The 20,137-nt window shown below is 31.6% G+C and overlaps 1 protein-coding gene across 1 annotated transcript; it reads right to left on the reverse strand.

The window, feature by feature from the left end:
- Positions 1-1,164: 1,164 nt before the first annotated feature.
- Positions 1,165-17,472, reverse strand: LOC143231301 (protein O-mannosyl-transferase TMTC3-like). The gene is made up of 4 exons (XM_076465852.1): positions 17,286-17,472; positions 11,045-11,131; positions 1,919-1,992; positions 1,165-1,324 (listed from the first exon to the last, which is right to left on the reverse strand). The coding sequence occupies exons 1-4, from the start codon at positions 17,337-17,339 to the stop codon at positions 1,165-1,167; spliced, it is 375 nt and encodes a 124-aa protein (XP_076321967.1). The 5' UTR covers positions 17,340-17,472.
- Positions 17,473-20,137: the final 2,665 nt, after the last annotated feature.

The following is a 20,137-nucleotide window of genomic DNA, read 5'->3' on the forward strand; positions in this document are numbered from 1 at the left end:
TTACAGACGAAACTTGCAAAGGGTACTACCCTTAGGGTCGATTTGTAACACAAATTTTAAGATAAATTAAACATTTTAAACTGTAGAAAACAATGTTTTAAAATTAATAAATATGACGTTTGAGATTTGCTTTAGAACGGAAATAAGTTCTCATCAATAATTACAGAGAGACATCTATTTTGTTTTAAAAGAACTTATAAATTTTAAAGATGCAAGTTTTAAAAATATACTTCTCCAAACGAACCTTTAATAGCTGTTTTAGAAGATCAAGAGCTTCGGAATGTTTATTTTCCTTGGTAAGAAGTAACGCGAGATTAAAGAGGGCGCTTCTATCGCTGGGATTCGTCTTTACGAAAAAAAAATAACAAGTGTAAAAAAATAACCATATAATGTATAAATAAATAGAGTATTAACAAAGTAATAACACGTTTTGAGGAAAATAATGTTTCATCAGAACTTAGTCGATATTTTGTAAGGAAATCTATTAATAATAGAATTTTGCATACTACAGTCTGATATATAAATAAGGGCCTAATACTTAATGAGATTTACGTATTTATATAATACTAGTCTGATTTCGAAATAAAGGCCTAATACTTAATGAGATTTATGTATAAACATATATATAATACTAGTTTGATATCTAAATATAGGCCTAATACTTAATGAGATTTACGTATCTATATATATATATACACATGTATATAATACTTGTCTGAGACTTCTTTGGGATTACTGCCTAATAGGATTTTATATTTTGTAGGAGGAAACAATGATTCTACGCAGGACATTGTAAGGCCATGACTGAAAATTAATAATTCATTGAATTCATAAAAAGTTTATCTATTCATCAGACTATATAGAAATACTGAGAAGGTTCTGTAAGGTTCACTTAATTTCATAGAAAGCTTACTTACTTTTATGAACATTAACTACTCATAGAACGCTCTTAGAACACTGTGGACATTTTGTGACGTTAAACATCACCTGATTTCATAAAAACAATGTGTAGATTTTATAAAAGTTAACCATTTATCGGATTACATAGAAAGGATGTGTATGTTCTTTTATGGTTAAATGTTAATCTGGTTTCTGAGAAAGGTCTAGTAGATTTCAGTTAATGGCTTAAGAAATAATATTTTTATGTTCTTGTTTAAAATTCCGTCATATCCCCCCCTTCCTCCCCAAATTCTTTTTCCTCACCTCAACAGCTTTTCGGAACCACCTTTCAGCACTTAAAGAGTTTCCATTTTCTAAGGCTAACGTCCCCAAAGCAAAGTATAGTTCCTTTGTGTGCCTAACGCCCTCTGTCGCGACGTGAAGCCTATTATTAACAATACAGTTGTAAGAGCGTCAGTGGTTATACCATGACGTAATCACTCTAATTTAAATTTCAACTAACAATCACACTGAGTATTAGCATTAGTTTATATTATTTTAAACGCATTTTAACCACGAGAATGTACAACAATTGTTATTAACTTATGTTATAATTACACTACCAAACACCAGTCTATGCCAAATTTCATTATATTTTTATTATTTTAAAAATCTGACTAATTAACAAACTAGAAAAAAACAAAGTGTAAAGTTTCTTACTGTAACGTAAGCCTTTAAACATTCGTGTTAAACGTCCTGCTAGACCTGGAATACTTCACACTTTTATTTAATGAATTCATTACGGACAAATTTCAAAACACTTTGGGTGCATCTTCTACGATGCAGGTTCTAACATACGGTAGTCTTTGCAAACTCGAGATTCTTCTTTATTCGAATAAATACGTCAAAAATTATTCAGTAAAACATAAGAAATGAGATCGAAAACCTGGAATTATCTTTACTTAATAATAAAATATTAATCTTAAAAAAGCAAAATCATCTTATACTGATGTCACTGTAACGAATAGGGACATACAACCTTCTGTTCACCTCTTCGTTTGTCGTCTGCTTGCCCCACCCTTGTAGTAACATCGCCATGTTGAAAAGGGCTTCCTGAAATTATACCCATCTCTACATTTAATTTCTAAAGATCAAATATTCAAACTTCTGTTAATGAAGAGCATAGGGCAATCACATAAATGTTACGTTGTCAAAATGAAATTTAACTATTCTATTTGATTCTATGCCACATATAAGTATTCTGCTCTTGTGCATACTCTAACGTTCTGTATTTTAACAAAGAGTTGTAAAGTTCTGTTCGATTTCATTTTGTTAAAAGGTAAACGAGGCTATCTGTGATAAACGACCCTAATTCTCTTAAAGGCCCGGCATGGCCAAGCGTGTTAAGGCGTGCGACTCGTAATTTGAGGGTCGCGGGTTCCCATCCCCGTCGAGCCAAACAGGCTCGTCCTTTCAGCCGTGGGGGCGTTGTAATGTGACGGTCAATCCCACTATTCGTTGGTAAAAGAGTAGCCCAACAGTTGGCAGTGGGTGGTGTTGACTAGCTACTTTCCCTCTAGTCTTACACTGCTAAATTAGGGACGGCTAGCACAGATAGCCATCGAGTAGCTTTGTGCGAAATTCAAAAACAAACAAACAAATTCTCTTAAAATAAATAACTTTAACTGCTATTTGGATTTCATAAAAAAACTTCAACCATTTGAAGAGTTCTAACTTTGTGTCTATAACAAGTTGACAGTATTGGTAAACCAAATGTTCTTATTTGTGTTACGTATTATAATTCATCCCGGACGAGTCTCTCATTCACTATGTTACGTATTATAATTCATCCCGGACGAGTCTCTCATTCACTGTGTTACGTATTATAATTCATCCCGGACGAGTCTCTCATTCACTATGTTACGTATTATAATTCATTCCGGACGAGTCTCTCATTCACTATGTTACGTATTATAAATCATCCCGGACGAGTCTCTCATTCACTGTGTTACACATTATAATTCATCCCGGACGAGTCTCTCATTCACTATGTTACATATTATAATTCATCCCGGACGAGTCTCTCATTCACTATGTTACGTATTATAATTCATCCCGGACGAGTCTCTCATTCACTATGTTACATAATATAAATCATCCCGGACGAGTCTCTCATTCACTATGTTACGTATTATAATTCATCCCGGACGAGTCTCTCATTCACTATGTTACGTATTATAATTCATCCCGGACGAGTCTCTCATTCACTATGTTACGTATTATAATTCATCCGGGACGAGTCTCTCATTCACTGTGTTACATATTATAATTCATCCCGGACGAGTCTCTCAGTCACTATGTTACGTATTATAATTCATCCCGGACGAGTCTCTCATTCACTGTGTTACATATTATAATTCATCCCGGACGAGTCTCTCATTCACTATGTTACGTATTATAATTCATCCCGGACGAGTCTCTCATTCACTATGTTACATATTATAATTCATCCCGGACGAGTCTCTCATTCACTATGTTACATATTATAATTCATCCCGGACGAGTCTCTCATTCACTGTGTTACATATTATAATTCATCCCGGACGAGTCTCTCATTCACTATGTTACATATTATAATTCATCCCGGACGAGTCTCTCATTCACTATGTTACGTATTATAATTCATCCCGGACGAGTCTCTCAGTCATTATGTTACGTATTATAATTCATCTCGGACGAGTCTCTCAGTCATTATGTTACGTATTATAATTCATCTCGGACGAGTCTCTCAGTCATTATGTTACGTATTATAATTCATCTCGGACGAGTCTCTCGTTTATTAAGTTACGTATTATGATTCTAAATAACCGGACAATTTAATTTAACAGTTAATATGAATAAAATTTATTACATTTGCTAATAAGATTGATAGACACCATTTTCTTTCTTAATATAAATATATTTTAATATGAAAATAATAATAAAATTTATAATAAGTTATTATTAATAGTTATTACAAATGATGACTTATATACAAGAGTTTTACAAACTTACAAACAGTAATGAGTCTTATATCTGGTAAGGTTTGTTTGTTTGTTTTGTATTTCGCACAAAGTTACTCGAGGGCTATCTGTGCTAGCCGTCCCTAATTTAGCAGTGTAAGACTAGAGGGAAAGTAGCTAGTCAACACCACCCACTGCCAACTCTTGGGCTACTCTTTTACCAACGAAAAGTAGGATTGACCGTCACATTATAACGCCCCCACGGCTGGGAGGGCGAGCATGTTTGGCCCGACGGGGATGCGAACCCGATCTGGTATGGAACTGAGCATTGTATCGACGATCCAAGTCCATGGCGAGGGAAGGAAATTACTTTCATATTGATACACAGGTACACGGAATGCTAGCTCGCCCTATTCTGGTTCAGCCTCACACCAGTCACAAGCACCGGCAAAAATATTTAATGTCCTCGTAGAAATAAAAACGACCAAAGTAATTCACTGAAGTTGAATGGTTTGTAATGTTCGAAATCTGTAAACGTTCCTGGTCAAATTCTGTAGTTTTCCAGTTAAGAGACGGTAGTCACATTTATAGCTTCCTAGGCCTATAGCACACTGGCGCGTCGATTTATAATTTTTTTTTTTTTTGTAGGAGACGTTCTCGAAAGTTCCTTTGGCAACCGTACTGTCAGTCACTAGTATTATATACACACCTAGTATCTTGCTGATTCTTATGCTCGAGAACAGGCGAAACTTGCGTCATACACAGCCAACAACATACGTTAAATGCATCAAACTGAAACACACGTAGATATCAAAAGAAACGTATAATGATAAATCCGTTACAGCTCCTTTCTCAGAGAACTAAACATTGTCTAATAATTCTTTAACTAAAGTATATGTATAGTGATAAGCATACATTGTCAAATAATTATACAATTTCAAAAATCATCACAGTACATAACGCAATTAATACAAATAACCTTAGAATAATCAAATTACATAGCACGCGAAAGTGCATCAGCACAGTTGTTACCTAGCCCTTGGACATGAATTATCTTTAACTCATACTCTTGTAGTGTTGAACTCCTATTTAACAATCTGCTGTTCTTGTCCTTCATTTGGTTCAAGAATGTGTGTGATAAGTGTCAATGTCAATAGGTTGTTGAGATGCAGATAAATAAACATTGAAATGTTATTAAGCTAACACTAAAGCCAATGTTTCTGTTTTTCACAGATGGATAGTTCTCTTGGTTGCAAACGTTTTAAGAAAAATAACAACCAGGAGTTACAATGTCTTTATTGTTTCATTGTAATAGAATGGTACTAGTACTACAATCACTGGAATCAACAGCTAATAGAAAAGTCTTATTAAGGTCAGATGTCATTAATATAGAATAAGTGCACAACAAAGACCTTTTCAACAGCAAATTGGCATGTTTCAAACCACTTCAATTTCTTTAATAGTTTTATTAATGGTATAGTAATGTCAGCAATGTTTTTTACAAAACTTTCTGTTATAACCAACCATTCCAAAACGTCTCATCAAAGTTTTCTTGTTTGTAGGAGTTGAGTAATTCACATTACAATCAAATTTGGATTCAGTTAGAGAAACTTTACCATGACCTACCACATAACCTAAATAAAAAAAAAAATACTTTTTGGCAAATTTACAATGAGATTGGCTTTCTTAAGCCTTTCAAAACACCATGCAATGCACATTACATTCTACTGATCCATCCGGATCATTACATTGTTCTGATATAAATTATCAGGAACATTACATTATACTAATGTAATCCATCAGGAAATTACATTGTACTGATATAATCCTTCATGAACATTACATTGTACTGATATAATCCTTCATGAACATTACTTTGTTCGGATATAATCCTTCAGGAACATTACATTCTACTGATCCATCCGGATCATTACATTGTTCTGATATAAATTATCAGGAACATTACATTATACTAATGTAATCCATCAGGAAATTACATTGTACTGATATAATCCTTCAGGAACATTACATTCCAATGATCCATCCGGATCATTACATTGTTCTGATATAAATTATCAGGAACATTACATTATACTGATGTAATGCATCAGGAACATTACATTATACTGATATAAATTATCAGGAACATTACATTGTACTGATATAAATTATCAGGAATATTACATTGTACTGATATAAATTATCAGGAACATTACATTCTACTGATATAATCCATCAGAAGTAACAAAACAAATGTCTTCTTTTTCTCTGTCAGTTAGAGGAACAGCCCAGTCTACCTTCAGCAGGTCACATTTTGGGATACATTTGGCTTTTCCAATTTTGTCAATACAATCCTCTATTCTTGGTTCCATCAGATTTAGAAACCAGTACACAGGGTGAAGACCAATCATTTTTACTCGGTTCTGTTATGCCATCCTCTGGCATATAAGATATTTCTTTACACAGTTTATTAGCTTTGATTAGATTCACATGATAGAGATGTTGTATCACAAGAGAAGCATTACCTTCATCACCATCATGCACAGTAAAGTTAGTTTAATCCAACATTACCTTCATTACCATCATGAACAGTAAAGTTATTTTAATCCAGCATTACCTTCATCACCATCATGAACAGTAAAGTTAGTTTAATCCAGCATTACCTTCACCACCATCATGTGCAGTAAAGTTAGTTTAATCCAGCATTACCTTCATCACCATCATGTGCAGTAAAGTTAGTTTAATCCAGCATTACCTTCATCACCATCATGTGCAGTAAAGTTAGTTTAATCCAGCATTACCTTCATCACCATCATGTGCAGTAAAGTTAGTTTAATCCAGCATTACCTTCATCACCATCATGAAGAGTAAAGTTAGTTTAATCCATCATTACCTTCATCATCATCATGAACAGTAAAGTTAGTTTCATCCAGCATTATCTTCATCACCATCATGAACAGTAAAGTTAGTTTAATCCAGCATTACCTTCATCACCATCATGAACAGTAAAGTTAGTTTAATCCAGCATTACCTTCATCACCATCATGTACAGTAAAGTTAGTTTAATCCAGCATTACCTTCATCACCATCATGAACAGTAAAGTTAGTTTAATCCAGCATTACCTTCATCACCATCATGAACAGTAAAGTTAGTTTAATCCTGCATTACCTTCATCCTCCATCATGTACAGTAAAGTTAGTTTAATCCTGCATTACCTTCATCAACATCATGAACAGTAAAGCTAGTTTAATCCAGCATTACCTACATACTATCATGAACAGTAAAGTTAGTTTAATCTGGAATATCCGGAAATATACACTCATATTCAATAAATAACCTGATTAGTCGATTTTTCTCCTCATGAGGCATGTGATCGAGTTTTAAATAAAGACTGGCCAGAAGTCAAAATTACTCAAAATTCATCTCCAATTTTTCACATTCCCGTGAACTTTCCGCAGATAAAATATCTTTAGACATCTCGGATGTAATAAGCTTTCAACATATTAATATAACACAGCTGGTTATCCTTTCGACGACCAAGTGTTTTTACAAAATAATCTGTCTCATTGCCTTTCCGAACAGCCTCATGGGGACCATAGTACCTAGTTTTGAGTGGATGTCTTACAGTGGTTAACAGTACTAAAACCTTGTCACCACAACAGAACTTACTATCTTCAGTCTTGTGGTTACAAAGGTTTTCCATTTTAGCTTGGATTACTTTAAATTTCTAGATCCAATTGACAATCACTTAACAATTCCGACCGGAATTTGAAAATTTAGTCCAGTAAGTACACTTATTTCGTGGTAAATTTTCCAACCACTGTTCCTTCAGTAACTTCATAGAGCCACGCATTGAATGTTGAAACACAAAGTCAAATAAACTAAACCTTAACGTCTCCTGAAGTGACTAACGAACAACAAATTGTAATAATTAACAACTTAATACCAATCTTTCCAGTTATCGAGACAGTAAGTTCGAATCGTATTTTTCAAGGCAGAACGGAATCTCTCAAGAGCACCTTTCCATTTGGGATGGCGCACAGTAGATTTGATCTGTTTAGCTGATTTTTAGCACCAAGCTGGTTAATAACCTAGACATAAAAACTGATCCCTGATCAGGCTGAATTTATTTGGTAAAGACTTAAAAATATTTTAAGTGAAGTGTTTCTTAAAGATATTTAAAGTCCTTATAGAAATAATAACATCCAAAGTAATTCACTGAAGTTGAACGGTTTGAACGTTCTTGGTCAAATTTTGTAGTTTTCCTATTAATAGAAGTTAATCACAATTATAGCTTCCTAGGCCTCTGGCACACCAACTGTAGCTGTCCAATAATAATATTATTCTTCTTGGCGAGTCAGTTTATAACTTTTTTAGGAGACGCTCTCGAACCTTCACTTGGAAGAACTATTGTCAAACCCTAGTATTAAATACACACTTAGTATATTGTTGATTCTTATGCTCGAGAATATTCTACAAATTTAGAGATCAGGCGCGACTTGCGTAATACACAGCAACATACGTCACATACAAAACGAGAACTACACTTAAACAAACGTAGATATTAAAATAAACGTATAACTGTAAAACCGTTACATTCATTAACATTGTTAAACCAAAAGTTGTTACCTTGTAACGGTAACCGGTTTTATAACATATTTGTTAAAAAAAAGTGTTCTTACTATATATCCAAATTGTATTCAACAAGTTTGTTAAACGAAATATACTTTCCTTATGTCCACTTTGTATCTAAAATATTTGTTAAACAGGTCTCAACTTTTCTTCTTGTTGTGTTTAAAAATAAACACAAAATAAACCTTTTAAAAATAAAATGTCCTTACCCTGTGTCCACGTAATGATTTAATGGCTTTGTTTAACAAGGTGTTACTTTGCTTCGATATTCTGTGTAATACCTTTGTTAAACCAAGGGTTTTTTACCTTGGGTTCACGTTGTCTGACCCGGCATGACTAGGGAGGTTAAGGCGTTCGAGTCGTAATCTGAGGGTCGCAAGTTCGAATTCCTGTCGCATCAAACATGCTCGTCCTTTCAGCCGTGGGGCATTATAATATAACGGTCAATACCACTATTCATTGGTAAAAGAGTAGCACAAAAGTTGGCGGTGAGTTGGCTGCTTTTCCTCTAGTCTTACACTGCAAAATTAGGGACGGCTAGCGCAGATAGCCCTCGTGTAGCTTTGCGCAAAATTCCAAAAAACAATAAACCTTCTGTCCATGTTTTATTTAAAAGTTTTGTTAAACGAAATATCCTTTCTTCCATATTGAAATTAATAAAACAATATTTCACTACACTGTCTTTCCTACTTTTGTTAAACCAATTGTACATATTCTGTGTAATAACTTTATTAAAACAAGACTTGTTACTTAGTTGTTTTGGAAGATTGGGGTCGTCTCGTATTGTGGGTTTGGATGTTTTTTTCCTTTTACACATTCGCATTTAGAAATGTGCAACCAATCCAAAGATGAGACAAAAAAGAGGCGAGTGTGGAAAGATGACAGTCGGAGGTCGGTGTCGGAAGGCGAACCTAACATTTAATAGTGTGCGCATATATTGATATATATGTATGTAAATACACACACACACTCATATACATGTGTTATTTCCTACACACAAAAACAGGATAGATAACAACAAATATTTTTTACATTGGTAAAAGCTAAAGGAACGTACGTATAATAATAAATCTAAATACAGGTTTAAACAGCCCTGCTTCTGTGAGGCGAGAATCTACAAAAAACCCACTTTAAAAGGACATGCCCTGAAGTATCTATTTGCCCTTTGCCCTAAATATAAAGCAATAAAACAACGTTATTAATTTATCCTTAACTTGAAAAGATAGTATCATGTGTTTGGGCACAGTACATGTTGTGTGGTGTGAAGGATATGGGGGAGATAGTATCATGTGTTTGGGCACAGTACATGTTGTGTGGTGTAGATGATGTGATGTGAAAAGCATGGGGGAGATAGTATCATGTGTTTGGGCACAGTACATGTTGTGTGGTGTAGATGATGTGATGTGAAGGGCATGGGGGAGATAGTATCATGTGTTTGGGCACAGTACATGTTGTGTGGTGTGAATGGCATGGGGGAGATAGTATCATGTGTTTGGGCACAGTACATGTTGTGTGGTGTGAAGGATATGGGGGAGATAGTATCATGTGCTTGGGCACAGTACATGTTGTGTGGTGTAGATGATGTGATGTGAAGGGCATGGGGGAGGCTCTCTTTTTTGTTGTGTTTTAGTATTTCTTGACTAGTGTGTTTATTATGTAAGTAATTGTAGCTTCAGGGCTAATTTTAAAACACGTTTCTGTTGGTGCTGTAGTTTATCAACCATTCTTGGTGATATGAAAATGGTTGTTTTGACAACCATATTCGATTTCTTGGTGGGATGTAAGCTTAGCAGATGAATGTCCTAACCTTATGTTGTAAAATATCCGTTAAAACAAACATTCTTACCTCGTGTCCATATTCTGATTAAAAGTTTTGTTAAACAAAGTGTTCTTGCATAGTTTTCACGTTGTCACGAACACCTTTGTTGACCCAAATATATTTACCTTGGATCCATGTTGTGTTTAATAGGTTTATTAAACCAAACGACCTTACTCTGTTTCTTTGTGTTGTTTAATACCTTTGCTAAACCAAAAGTCTAACTTGTGTTCATGTTGTATTTAATAGCTTTATAAAACGAAGTATTATTACCTTCTGCCAATGTTATATTTAGAAGCTTTGTTAAACCCAATGTTCTTACTTTCTGTCCACACACTATTTAATACCCTTACATAATCAATTGTTATTCCTTACATAACCAAGTGTTATTTTGTAGTGTTTATGTTGTGTTTCCTACCTTTGCTAAATCAAGGGTTCGTATTGTGTTAAAGCTTTCTTAAACAATACGTTCTTACCTTCTGTCAATGTTGTGTTTAATTTCTTTTAATCCAGATGTTCTTACCTTCTGTCTATGTTGTGTTTAACTTTTTTATTGAGATGTTCTTACCTTCTGTCTATGTTGTGTTTAATAGCTTTGTTAAAGGGAAGTGTTTTCGGGAGATATACGGATGTAATGTGTTTATGCTGTGTCAAAATTATCTGTCCACATTTGTTGAATCCAGATTTTTAGTCCTAACTCGAAACTGTTCTTACCTTATGTTCTGGTTCAAGTTCCAAGGTTCTGTTGAACAGAATTAAAGCTTCATTTCTCCTTCTTTGGTCCATCAAAACGACTCCAAGCTGTAGTGAAATATACCTTTCAAAGTTAAGATTTTTCTGAATATTAAAGTATAAATAACATTTATTTGTAATAAATGAATAATTCCAAGTGAAAGAAGTTAAAAATATATAAAACAAATCATGTAAAAAAGTGAGTTTGAAGAAAATAGCAGAAAAAGTAAATTTCTTGAAAGTTCACAAAATTTCTTTTTGTTGTTATAGACAATAATACATGTTTATTCATCTTATCATTATCACTTTGTGGTACTAGTTAACATAATTCACTGTGTTTAAAACTATGGTTCAGTGTGTAGTTTAATTGTTTATTCATCTTATCATTATCACTTTGTGGTACTAGTTAACATAATTCACTGTGTTTAAAACTATGGTTCAGTGTGTAGTTTAAATGTTTATTCATCTTATCATTATCACTTTGTGATACTAGTTAACATAATTCACTGTGTTTAAAACTATGGTTCAGTGTGTAGTTTAAATGTTTATTCATCTTATCATTATCACTTTGTGGTACTAGTTAACATAATTCACTGTGTTTAAAACTATGGTTCAGTGTGTAGTTTAATTGTTTATTCATTTTATCATTATCACTTTGTGGTACTAGTTAACATAATTCACTGTGTTTAAAACTATGGTTCAGTGTGTAGTTTAATTGTTTATTCATATTATCATTATCACTTTGTGGTACTAGTTAACATAATTCACTGTGTTTAAAACTATGGTTCAGTGTGTAGTTTAATTGTTTATTCATATTATCATTATCACTTTGTGGTACTAGTTAACATAATTCACTGTGTTTAAAACTATGGTTCAGTGTGTAGTTTAATTGTTTATTCATATTATCATTATCAATTTGTGGTACTAGTTAACATTATTCACTGTGTTTAAAACTATGGTTCAGTGTGTAGTTTAATTGTTTATTCATTTTATCATTATCACTTTGTGGTACTAGTTAACATAATTCACTGTGTTTAAAACTATGGTTCAGTGTGTAGTTTAATTGTTTATTCATATTATCATTATCAATTTGTGGTACTAGTTAACATTATTCACTGTGTTTAAAACTATGGTTCAGTGTGTAGTTTAATTGTTTATTCATATTATCATTATCAATTTGTGGTACTAGTTAACATTATTCACTGTGTTTAAAACTATGGTTCAGTGTGTAGTTTAATTGTTTATTCATTTTATCATTATCACTTTGTGGTACTAGTTAACATTATTCACTGTGTTTAAAACTATGGTTCAGTGTGTAGTTTAATTGTTTATTCATTTTATCATTATCACTTTGTGGTACTAGTTAACATTATTCACTGTGTTTAAAACTATGGTTCAGTGTGTAGTTTCATTGTTTATTCATATTATCATTATCACTTTGTGGTACTAGTTAACATAATTCACTGTGTTTAAAACTATGGTTCAGTGTGTAGTTTAATTGTTTATTCATATTATCATTATCACTTTGTGGTACTAGTTAACATAATTCACTGTGTTTAAAACTATGGTTCAGTGTGTAGTTTAATTGTTTATTCATATTATCATTATCAATTTGTGGTACTAGTTAACATTATTCACTGTGTTTAAAACTATGGTTCAGTGTGTAGTTTAATTGTTTATTCATTTTATCAATATCACTTTGTGGTACTAGTTAACATAATTCACTGTGTTTAAAACTATGGTTCAGTGTGTAGTTTAAATGTTTATTCATCTTATCATTATCACTTTGTGGTACTAGTTAACATAATTCACTGTGTTTAAAACTATGGTTCAGTGTGTAGTTTAATTGTTTATTCATATTATCATTATCACTTTGTGGTACTAGTTAACATAATTCACTGTGTTTAAAACTATGGTTCAGTGTGTAGTTTAATTGTTTATTCATATTATCATTATCAATTTATGGTACTAGTTAACATTATTCACTGTGTTTAAAACTATGGTTCAGTGTGTAGTTTAATTGTTTATTCATTTTATCATTATCACTTTGTGGTACTAGTTAACATAATTCACTGTGTTTAAAACTATGGTTCAGTGTGTAGTTTAATTGTTTATTCATATTATCATTATCAATTTGTGGTACTAGTTAACATTATTCACTGTGTTTAAAACTATGGTTCAGTGTGTAGTTTAATTGTTTATTCATTTTATCATTATCACTTTGTGGTACTAGTTAACATTATTCACTGTGTTTAAAACTATGGTTCAGTGTGTAGTTTAATTGTTTATTCATTTTATCATTATCACTTTGTGGTACTAGTTAACATTATTCACTGTGTTTAAAACTATGGTTCAGTGTGTAGTTTCATTGTTTATTCATATTATCATTATCACTTTGTGGTACTAGTTAACATAATTCACTGTGTTTAAAACTATGGTTCAGTGTGTAGTTTAATTGTTTATTCATATTATCATTATCACTTTGTGGTACTAGTTAACATAATTCACTGTGTTTAAAACTATGGTTCAGTGTGTAGTTTAATTGTTTATTCATATTATCATTATCAATTTGTGGTACTAGTTAACATTATTCACTGTGTTTAAAACTATGGTTCAGTGTGTAGTTTAATTGTTTATTCATTTTATCAATATCACTTTGTGGTACTAGTTAACATAATTCACTGTGTTTAAAACTATGGTTCAGTGTGTAGTTTAAATGTTTATTCATCTTATCATTATCACTTTGTGGTACTAGTTAACATAATTCACTGTGTTTAAAACTATGGTTCAGTGTGTAGTTTAATTGTTTGTTCATATTATCATTATCACTTTGTGGTACTAGTTAACATAATTCACTGTGTTTAAAACTATGGTTCAGTGTGTAGTTTAATTGTTTATTCATATTATCATTATCAATTTGTGGTACTAGTTAACATTATTCACTGTGTTTAAAACTATGGTTCAGTGTGTAGTTTAATTGTTTATTCATTTTATCATTATCACTTTGTGGTACTAGTTAACATAATTCACTGTGTTTAAAACTATGGTTCAGTGTGTAGTTTAATTGTTTATTCATATTATCATTATCAATTTGTGGTACTAGTTAACATTATTCACTGTGTTTAAAACTATGGTTCAGTGTGTAGTTTAATTGTTTATTCATATTATCATTATCAATTTGTGGTACTAGTTAAAATAATTCACTGTGTTTAAAACTATGGTTCAGTGTGTAGTTTAATTGTTTGTTCATTTTATCATTATCACTTTGTGGTACTAGTTAACATAATTCACTGTGTTTAAAACTATGGTTCAGTGTGTAGTTTAATTGTTTATTCATATTATCATTATCACTTTGTGGTACTAGTTAACATAATTCGCTGTGTTTAAAACTATGGTTCAGTGTGTAGTTTAGTTGTTTATTCATTTTATCATTATCACTTTGTGGTACTAGTTAAAATAATTCACTGTGTTTAAAACTATGGTTCAGTGTGTAGTTTAATTGTTTGTTCATTTTATCATTATCACTTTGTGGTACTAGTTAAAATAATTCACTGTGTTTAAAACTATGGTTCAGTGTGTAGTTTAATTGTTTATTCATCTTATCGTTATTACTTTGTGGTACTAGTTAACATAATTCGCTGTGTTTAAAACTATGGTTCAGTGTGTAGTTTAGTTGTTTATTCATTTTATCATTATCACTTTGTGGTACTAGTTAAAATAATTCACTGTGTTTAAAACTATGGTTCAGTGTGTAGTTTAATTGTTTGTTCATTTTATCATTATCACTTTGTGGTACTAGTTAACATAATTCACTGTGTTTAAAACTATGGTTCAGTGTGTAGTTTAATTGTTTATTCATATTATCATTATCAATTTGTGGTACTAGTTAACATTATTCACTGTGTTTAAAACTATGGTTCAGTGTGTAGTTTAATTGTTTATTCATTTTATCATTATCACTTTGTGGTACTAGTTAACATAATTCACTGTGTTTAAAACTATGGTTCAGTGTGTAGTTTAATTGTTTATTCATATTATCATTATCAATTTGTGGTACTAGTTAACATAATTCACTGTGTTTAAAACTATGGTTCAGTGTGTAGTTTAATTGTTTATTCATATTATCATTATCAATTTGTGGTACTAGTTAACATATTTCACTGTGTTTAAAACTATGGTTCAGTGTGTAGTTTAGTTGTTTATTCATTTTATCATTATCACTTTGTGGTACTAGTTAAAATAATTCACTGTGTTTAAAACTATGGTTCAGTGTGTAGTTTAATTGTTTATTCATCTCATCATTATCTCTTTGTTGTACTAGTTAACATTATTCACTGTGTTTAAAACTATGGTTCAGTGTGTAGTTTAATTGTTTATTCATTTTATCATTATCACTTTGTGGTACTATTTAAAATAATTCACTGTGTTTAAAACTATGGTTCAGTGTGTAGTTTAATTGTTTATTCATCTTATCGTTATTACTTTGTGGTACTAGTTAACATAATTCGCTGTGTTTAAAACTATGGTTCAGTGTGTAGTTTAGTTGTTTATTCATTTTATCATTATCACTTTGTGGTACTAGTTAAAATAATTCACTGTGTTTAAAACTATGGTTCAGTGTGTAGTTTAATTGTTTGTTCATTTTATCATTATCACTTTGTGGTACTAGTTAAAATAATTCACTGTGTTTAAAACTATGGTTCAGTGTGTAGTTTAATTGTTTATTCATCTTATCGTTATTACTTTGTGGTACTAGTTAACATAATTCGCTGTGTTTAAAACTATGGTTCAGTGTGTAGTTTAGTTGTTTATTCATTTTATCATTATCACTTTGTGGTACTAGTTAAAATAATTCACTGTGTTTAAAACTATGGTTCAGTGTGTAGTTTAATTGTTTGTTGTTTAAAATCAACCAACAAAAATAAATATATCTTACGAATCAAAAAGTCACGAAACCATATACTGCTGCACATAATATATTCCCGACATCAGCAGCAAAATAACGAACATTTGGCAAAAATTAGTAACAAAATATGACATTCCAGTTAATACCAAATTAATTCAAAAACCAGGCACAAAACTGAGGTCTACACTATGTAAAAACTACACTGACAAACACCACACCAACATTATTTATAAAATACAATGTGATAACTGCCACGACTTCTATATTGGAGAAACAAGTAGAAAAATGGAAACCAGATTCAAAGAACATAAAAAGTCACCTTCATACGTTTTCGAACACTGCAAGTCAAATAAACACAACATAACCACAGAAAACACCCAAATACTAAATAAAGAAACAAACATAAACAATGGCAAAATTAAAGAAGCCTTATTTATACAACAACTTAAATCAAAAATAAACCAATACAAAGGAACACCTTTATACCTATATTAAAAATAATATAATAAATAATATAAAATTATATATTCAAACATCTAACACCGCCCTCTACATTCCGACACTCAGTTACACAACCCCTTTCATACATGTTGTCAGCTTCCGGTCAGTTACCTCTTCCTTTCTTTGTGAACCTGACGATGACCGACGTAGGTCGAAACGTTGTTCGCTCCTGTACGTAAAAAATTTTCTCAACCCAAACGAGCCGTTTTTACATATATTTTTCTCTACAAGTGGGTTTTCTCGACATCACCGTGTAGTTTAAATGTATATTCATATTATCTTTATTACTTTGGAGTACTAATTAAAATAATTTTCCCGAAAAAGAAGGTTAAAGGTCGCCTGGAAGGTGCACCTCTTTTAACCACTCGCATCAATGAGCAGTATTGAATTGTCTGTCAGTCAGCAAATAGACACAAAACGACGTAATGTAAGGGACGCTTAAAGCTGTAGTTTGTGCTGCAGTGACTTCAGTTAAACGTGCGGATGAGTCAGGAGATGATATATACACAGTATAGGCTACAAGATAGTACGAACTTCATTTAACCACTTTAGAACAAATAAATACTAGTACTTGTCAACATTACAGCAGGCACACAACACCACTATGAAACATTTAAATTCTAATACTAATTAAGATAAAAAAAAACACTTCTACAGTAGTACGAAGTGACATCACTGTAAAATACCTACATTGTACTAATCAACATAACACCAGTTACATACCACTCTAAAACTGTTCTAACTAATTGATAATATCTCTTTTAAAGCACTTATAATGTAGTGTTAGCCAACGTAACATTTCTCTGGAGCACTTACATTGTAGTACAGATTGGGATTATTGGAGTCAAACCGTAGAGCTTGAACATACATGTTTTCAGCCTCTTTACTCCTGAAGAATTCGAAAGAGAAAACGTGTAGTGATTAGTAACTAAGTTAATACTTACTATTCATGTAAATCTGTTGATTTAGCATAAAAAAGAAATATCTATATTTCGACTAGATTTAATTCAATGTTTAAAAATATGAGAAATTATTATTTAAGCAAAAAGGTTCCATTAGTTCTGATAGAGGACGCCACGTGCAACGAAGGAGATTTGGTGTGTGTGTAATTTGTAAAGAGGTCACAACGGGCTACCTTACCTGCTTTGTCCCCGAGAGGATCGAACTCATAATTGTAGCATTATATATCCGATGTATTACCGGGGAACAGGGATATAAGGTAATATTAGGAAACTAAGAAATAACATAGGATCAAAATTTTAAATTGATAACAAAAACGCTTTTGGTATTAGGCTTAAGTACTTCTTTATGTGAGATTAATGTTAAGTAATTAATGTAAGAAATATTATATCAGTTTATCATTATAATTCAAACGCCGTGGGATTTGATAATTATTCAATCATTTCATTATGAATATGTTTTCCTGATAACAGCATCTGAGCTTTGAATTTATTCTTACACATAAAACTGAACTATGGACTATCTGCACTGTTGCCACATGTTAATGTTATAAAACCTCAATATTGTCGCTGTGCGAGTTTTCATGTGATAGCAGCATGAAACCTTCGTGGTTATCTTGGTTTACAAAACCAGTAACAAACAAACAAACTTTAAACACGTGACCTTTCCACGTTGACTGCTATCTTATATTTATGATGGAATTTCTAAAATAAATAACCCATTTTAAGTGTTTCGTTTTTAATGTACAGAAGCCAAAAATAAATTATGTTCAAATAATTTATAGAATAATTATAATTGATTAAGACAGAAAGATACTTTGCAGTTTACTCGTCAGTGGTTTGAAAATAAAGTTTTATTCAACGGTAGTCTTATGGCCTATCCAACTTAAGTTGTAGAAAAAATACTTAAACGGATAGTTGGCTTCCTGGTTTTCTAGCAACTAAACCTCTTAGCAATTTGATTTTGATTTCTGATTTGGAAACCCTCAACATCGGTCCCGAAATTAAAAAAATATAATCATGTTATTGTATCCATTCCACCGTAAATTATGATTCAAGAAACTGTGGCGTATGTTTAAGTTGAATGGTCCACAAATTACAATATTATATACGAATGGCAGGCAATATTGCTTTCGACATTCTACACGAAATCTCACTGAATAATTCATAAGGAAAATAATTTATTTTACTTATTGTCCTACTTTTAAATTAATATAGTTTTAGGGTTCAGTTTCTTCTTCAGTAGATTCTTCTATTTGAAATAAATTCCCAAAGTTGTTTAACGCCTTACTGTGTTTAACATAATGTGCTTTTATTAGAAATAAAACTAAAACTTTATCAATTTTCATTATACGTATTTAACATAAAACGAATTATTATGTATATTATTGGCATAGTTAGATATGTACAAGTTCATACATAAATCAGTCTGAACTTTTTATAGTTATAATATAGCACTTTGCTTAATTAAGTAAATATAGAAAAATAGAAGCTATGTCTGTTCGACTGTTTATAAATGATATTAAGAAACAAAACTCTATTTCAGATACATAGCAAAAATAGGGAATATTTTCCACAAACTATTTTTAAAATAGTTTAATTTAACGTCAAAACTTGTATATTCATAAATAATAACTCATCCAAAGTGAATAATTTGCAACAGTGCCCTCTGTCCACTACATGAAAATTCCTATCTTAATTTAAAATATACATTTTAGGAAACATATCTCATCATTTCAGGTTTATTATAATGAGTTGTTTTGTTGTTGTTTGTTGTTGTTTAATACAAAGCAGAACAACGAGCTATCTTTGCTCTGCTTACTATGAGTATAAAAGTGAACTTTTGGTGTTATAAGTTCTCAGTCTTACCGTTGAGTCAAGATGTACAGTTTCTTGACAAAAATATTTACCTCTCCCCCCTGCAAGATTTCTACAGTTTGTTGCTGTCTGAGTTTGCAATCATTAAAGTTTCAAATGGAACTTTATATTTAGAAAATACACAATTTACTCTAAACTGAGAAAGCTAAAAATTGATCATATTTTGTAAGTTAGATTTTCAAAGACAATTGGAATATTATAAATTACATAAATATTCAACCCCTTTGCTACGACAATCCTAGACTGATTTAGCAGTGAACCAGCTAAACACCTAAAATTAGTGTTAACAGATTCATAAACATTAGCTAGTTCACTGCTAAGGACGTAATATTAGTGTTAACAGATCCATAGACTTTAGCTAGTTCACTGCTAAGGACGTAATATTAGTGTTAACATATTCATAGACTTTAGCTAGTTCACTGCTAAGGACGTAATATTAGTGTTAACAGATCCATAGACTTTAGCTGGTTCGCTGCTAAGGACGTAATATCAGTGTTAACAGATCCATAGACTTTAGCTGGTTCACTGCTAAGGACGTAATATTAGTGTTAACAGATCCATAGACTTTAGCTGGTTCCCTGCTAAGGACGTAATATTAGTGTTAACAGATCCATAGAGTTTAGCTGGTTCGTTTCTCCTCCTAACTGAACCTCAATCCCCAGAAACCAACAAAGACATATTATATTGTTATATATTATATTATATTGTTATATATTTTATTGTTATATATTATATTGTTATATATTCTATTGTTATATATTATATTATATTGTTATATATTTTATTGTTATATATTATATTATATTGTTATATATTTTATTGTTATATATT

This window comes from Tachypleus tridentatus, chromosome 11 (genome assembly GCF_004210375.1).
Source record: "Tachypleus tridentatus isolate NWPU-2018 chromosome 11, ASM421037v1, whole genome shotgun sequence".
In the NCBI taxonomy this organism is placed as follows: Eukaryota; Metazoa; Arthropoda; class Merostomata; order Xiphosura; family Limulidae; genus Tachypleus; species Tachypleus tridentatus.

Bases quoted from the DNA above. Each gene is read 5' to 3' on its own strand.
- LOC143231301 (XM_076465852.1), bottom strand. From the start codon at position 17,339: ATGTATGTTCAAGCTCTACGGTTTGACTCCAATAATCCCAATCTGTAC. The intron at 11,132-17,285 runs GTAAGTGCTCCA...ATTTCACTACAG, and splicing joins ATCCCAATCTGTACTACAAT to CTTGGAGTCGTTTTGATGGA. The intron at 1,325-1,918 runs GTTGTATGTCCC...TGTTAATAATAG, and splicing joins AACGAAGAGGTGAACAGAAG to GCTTCACGTCGCGACAGAGG.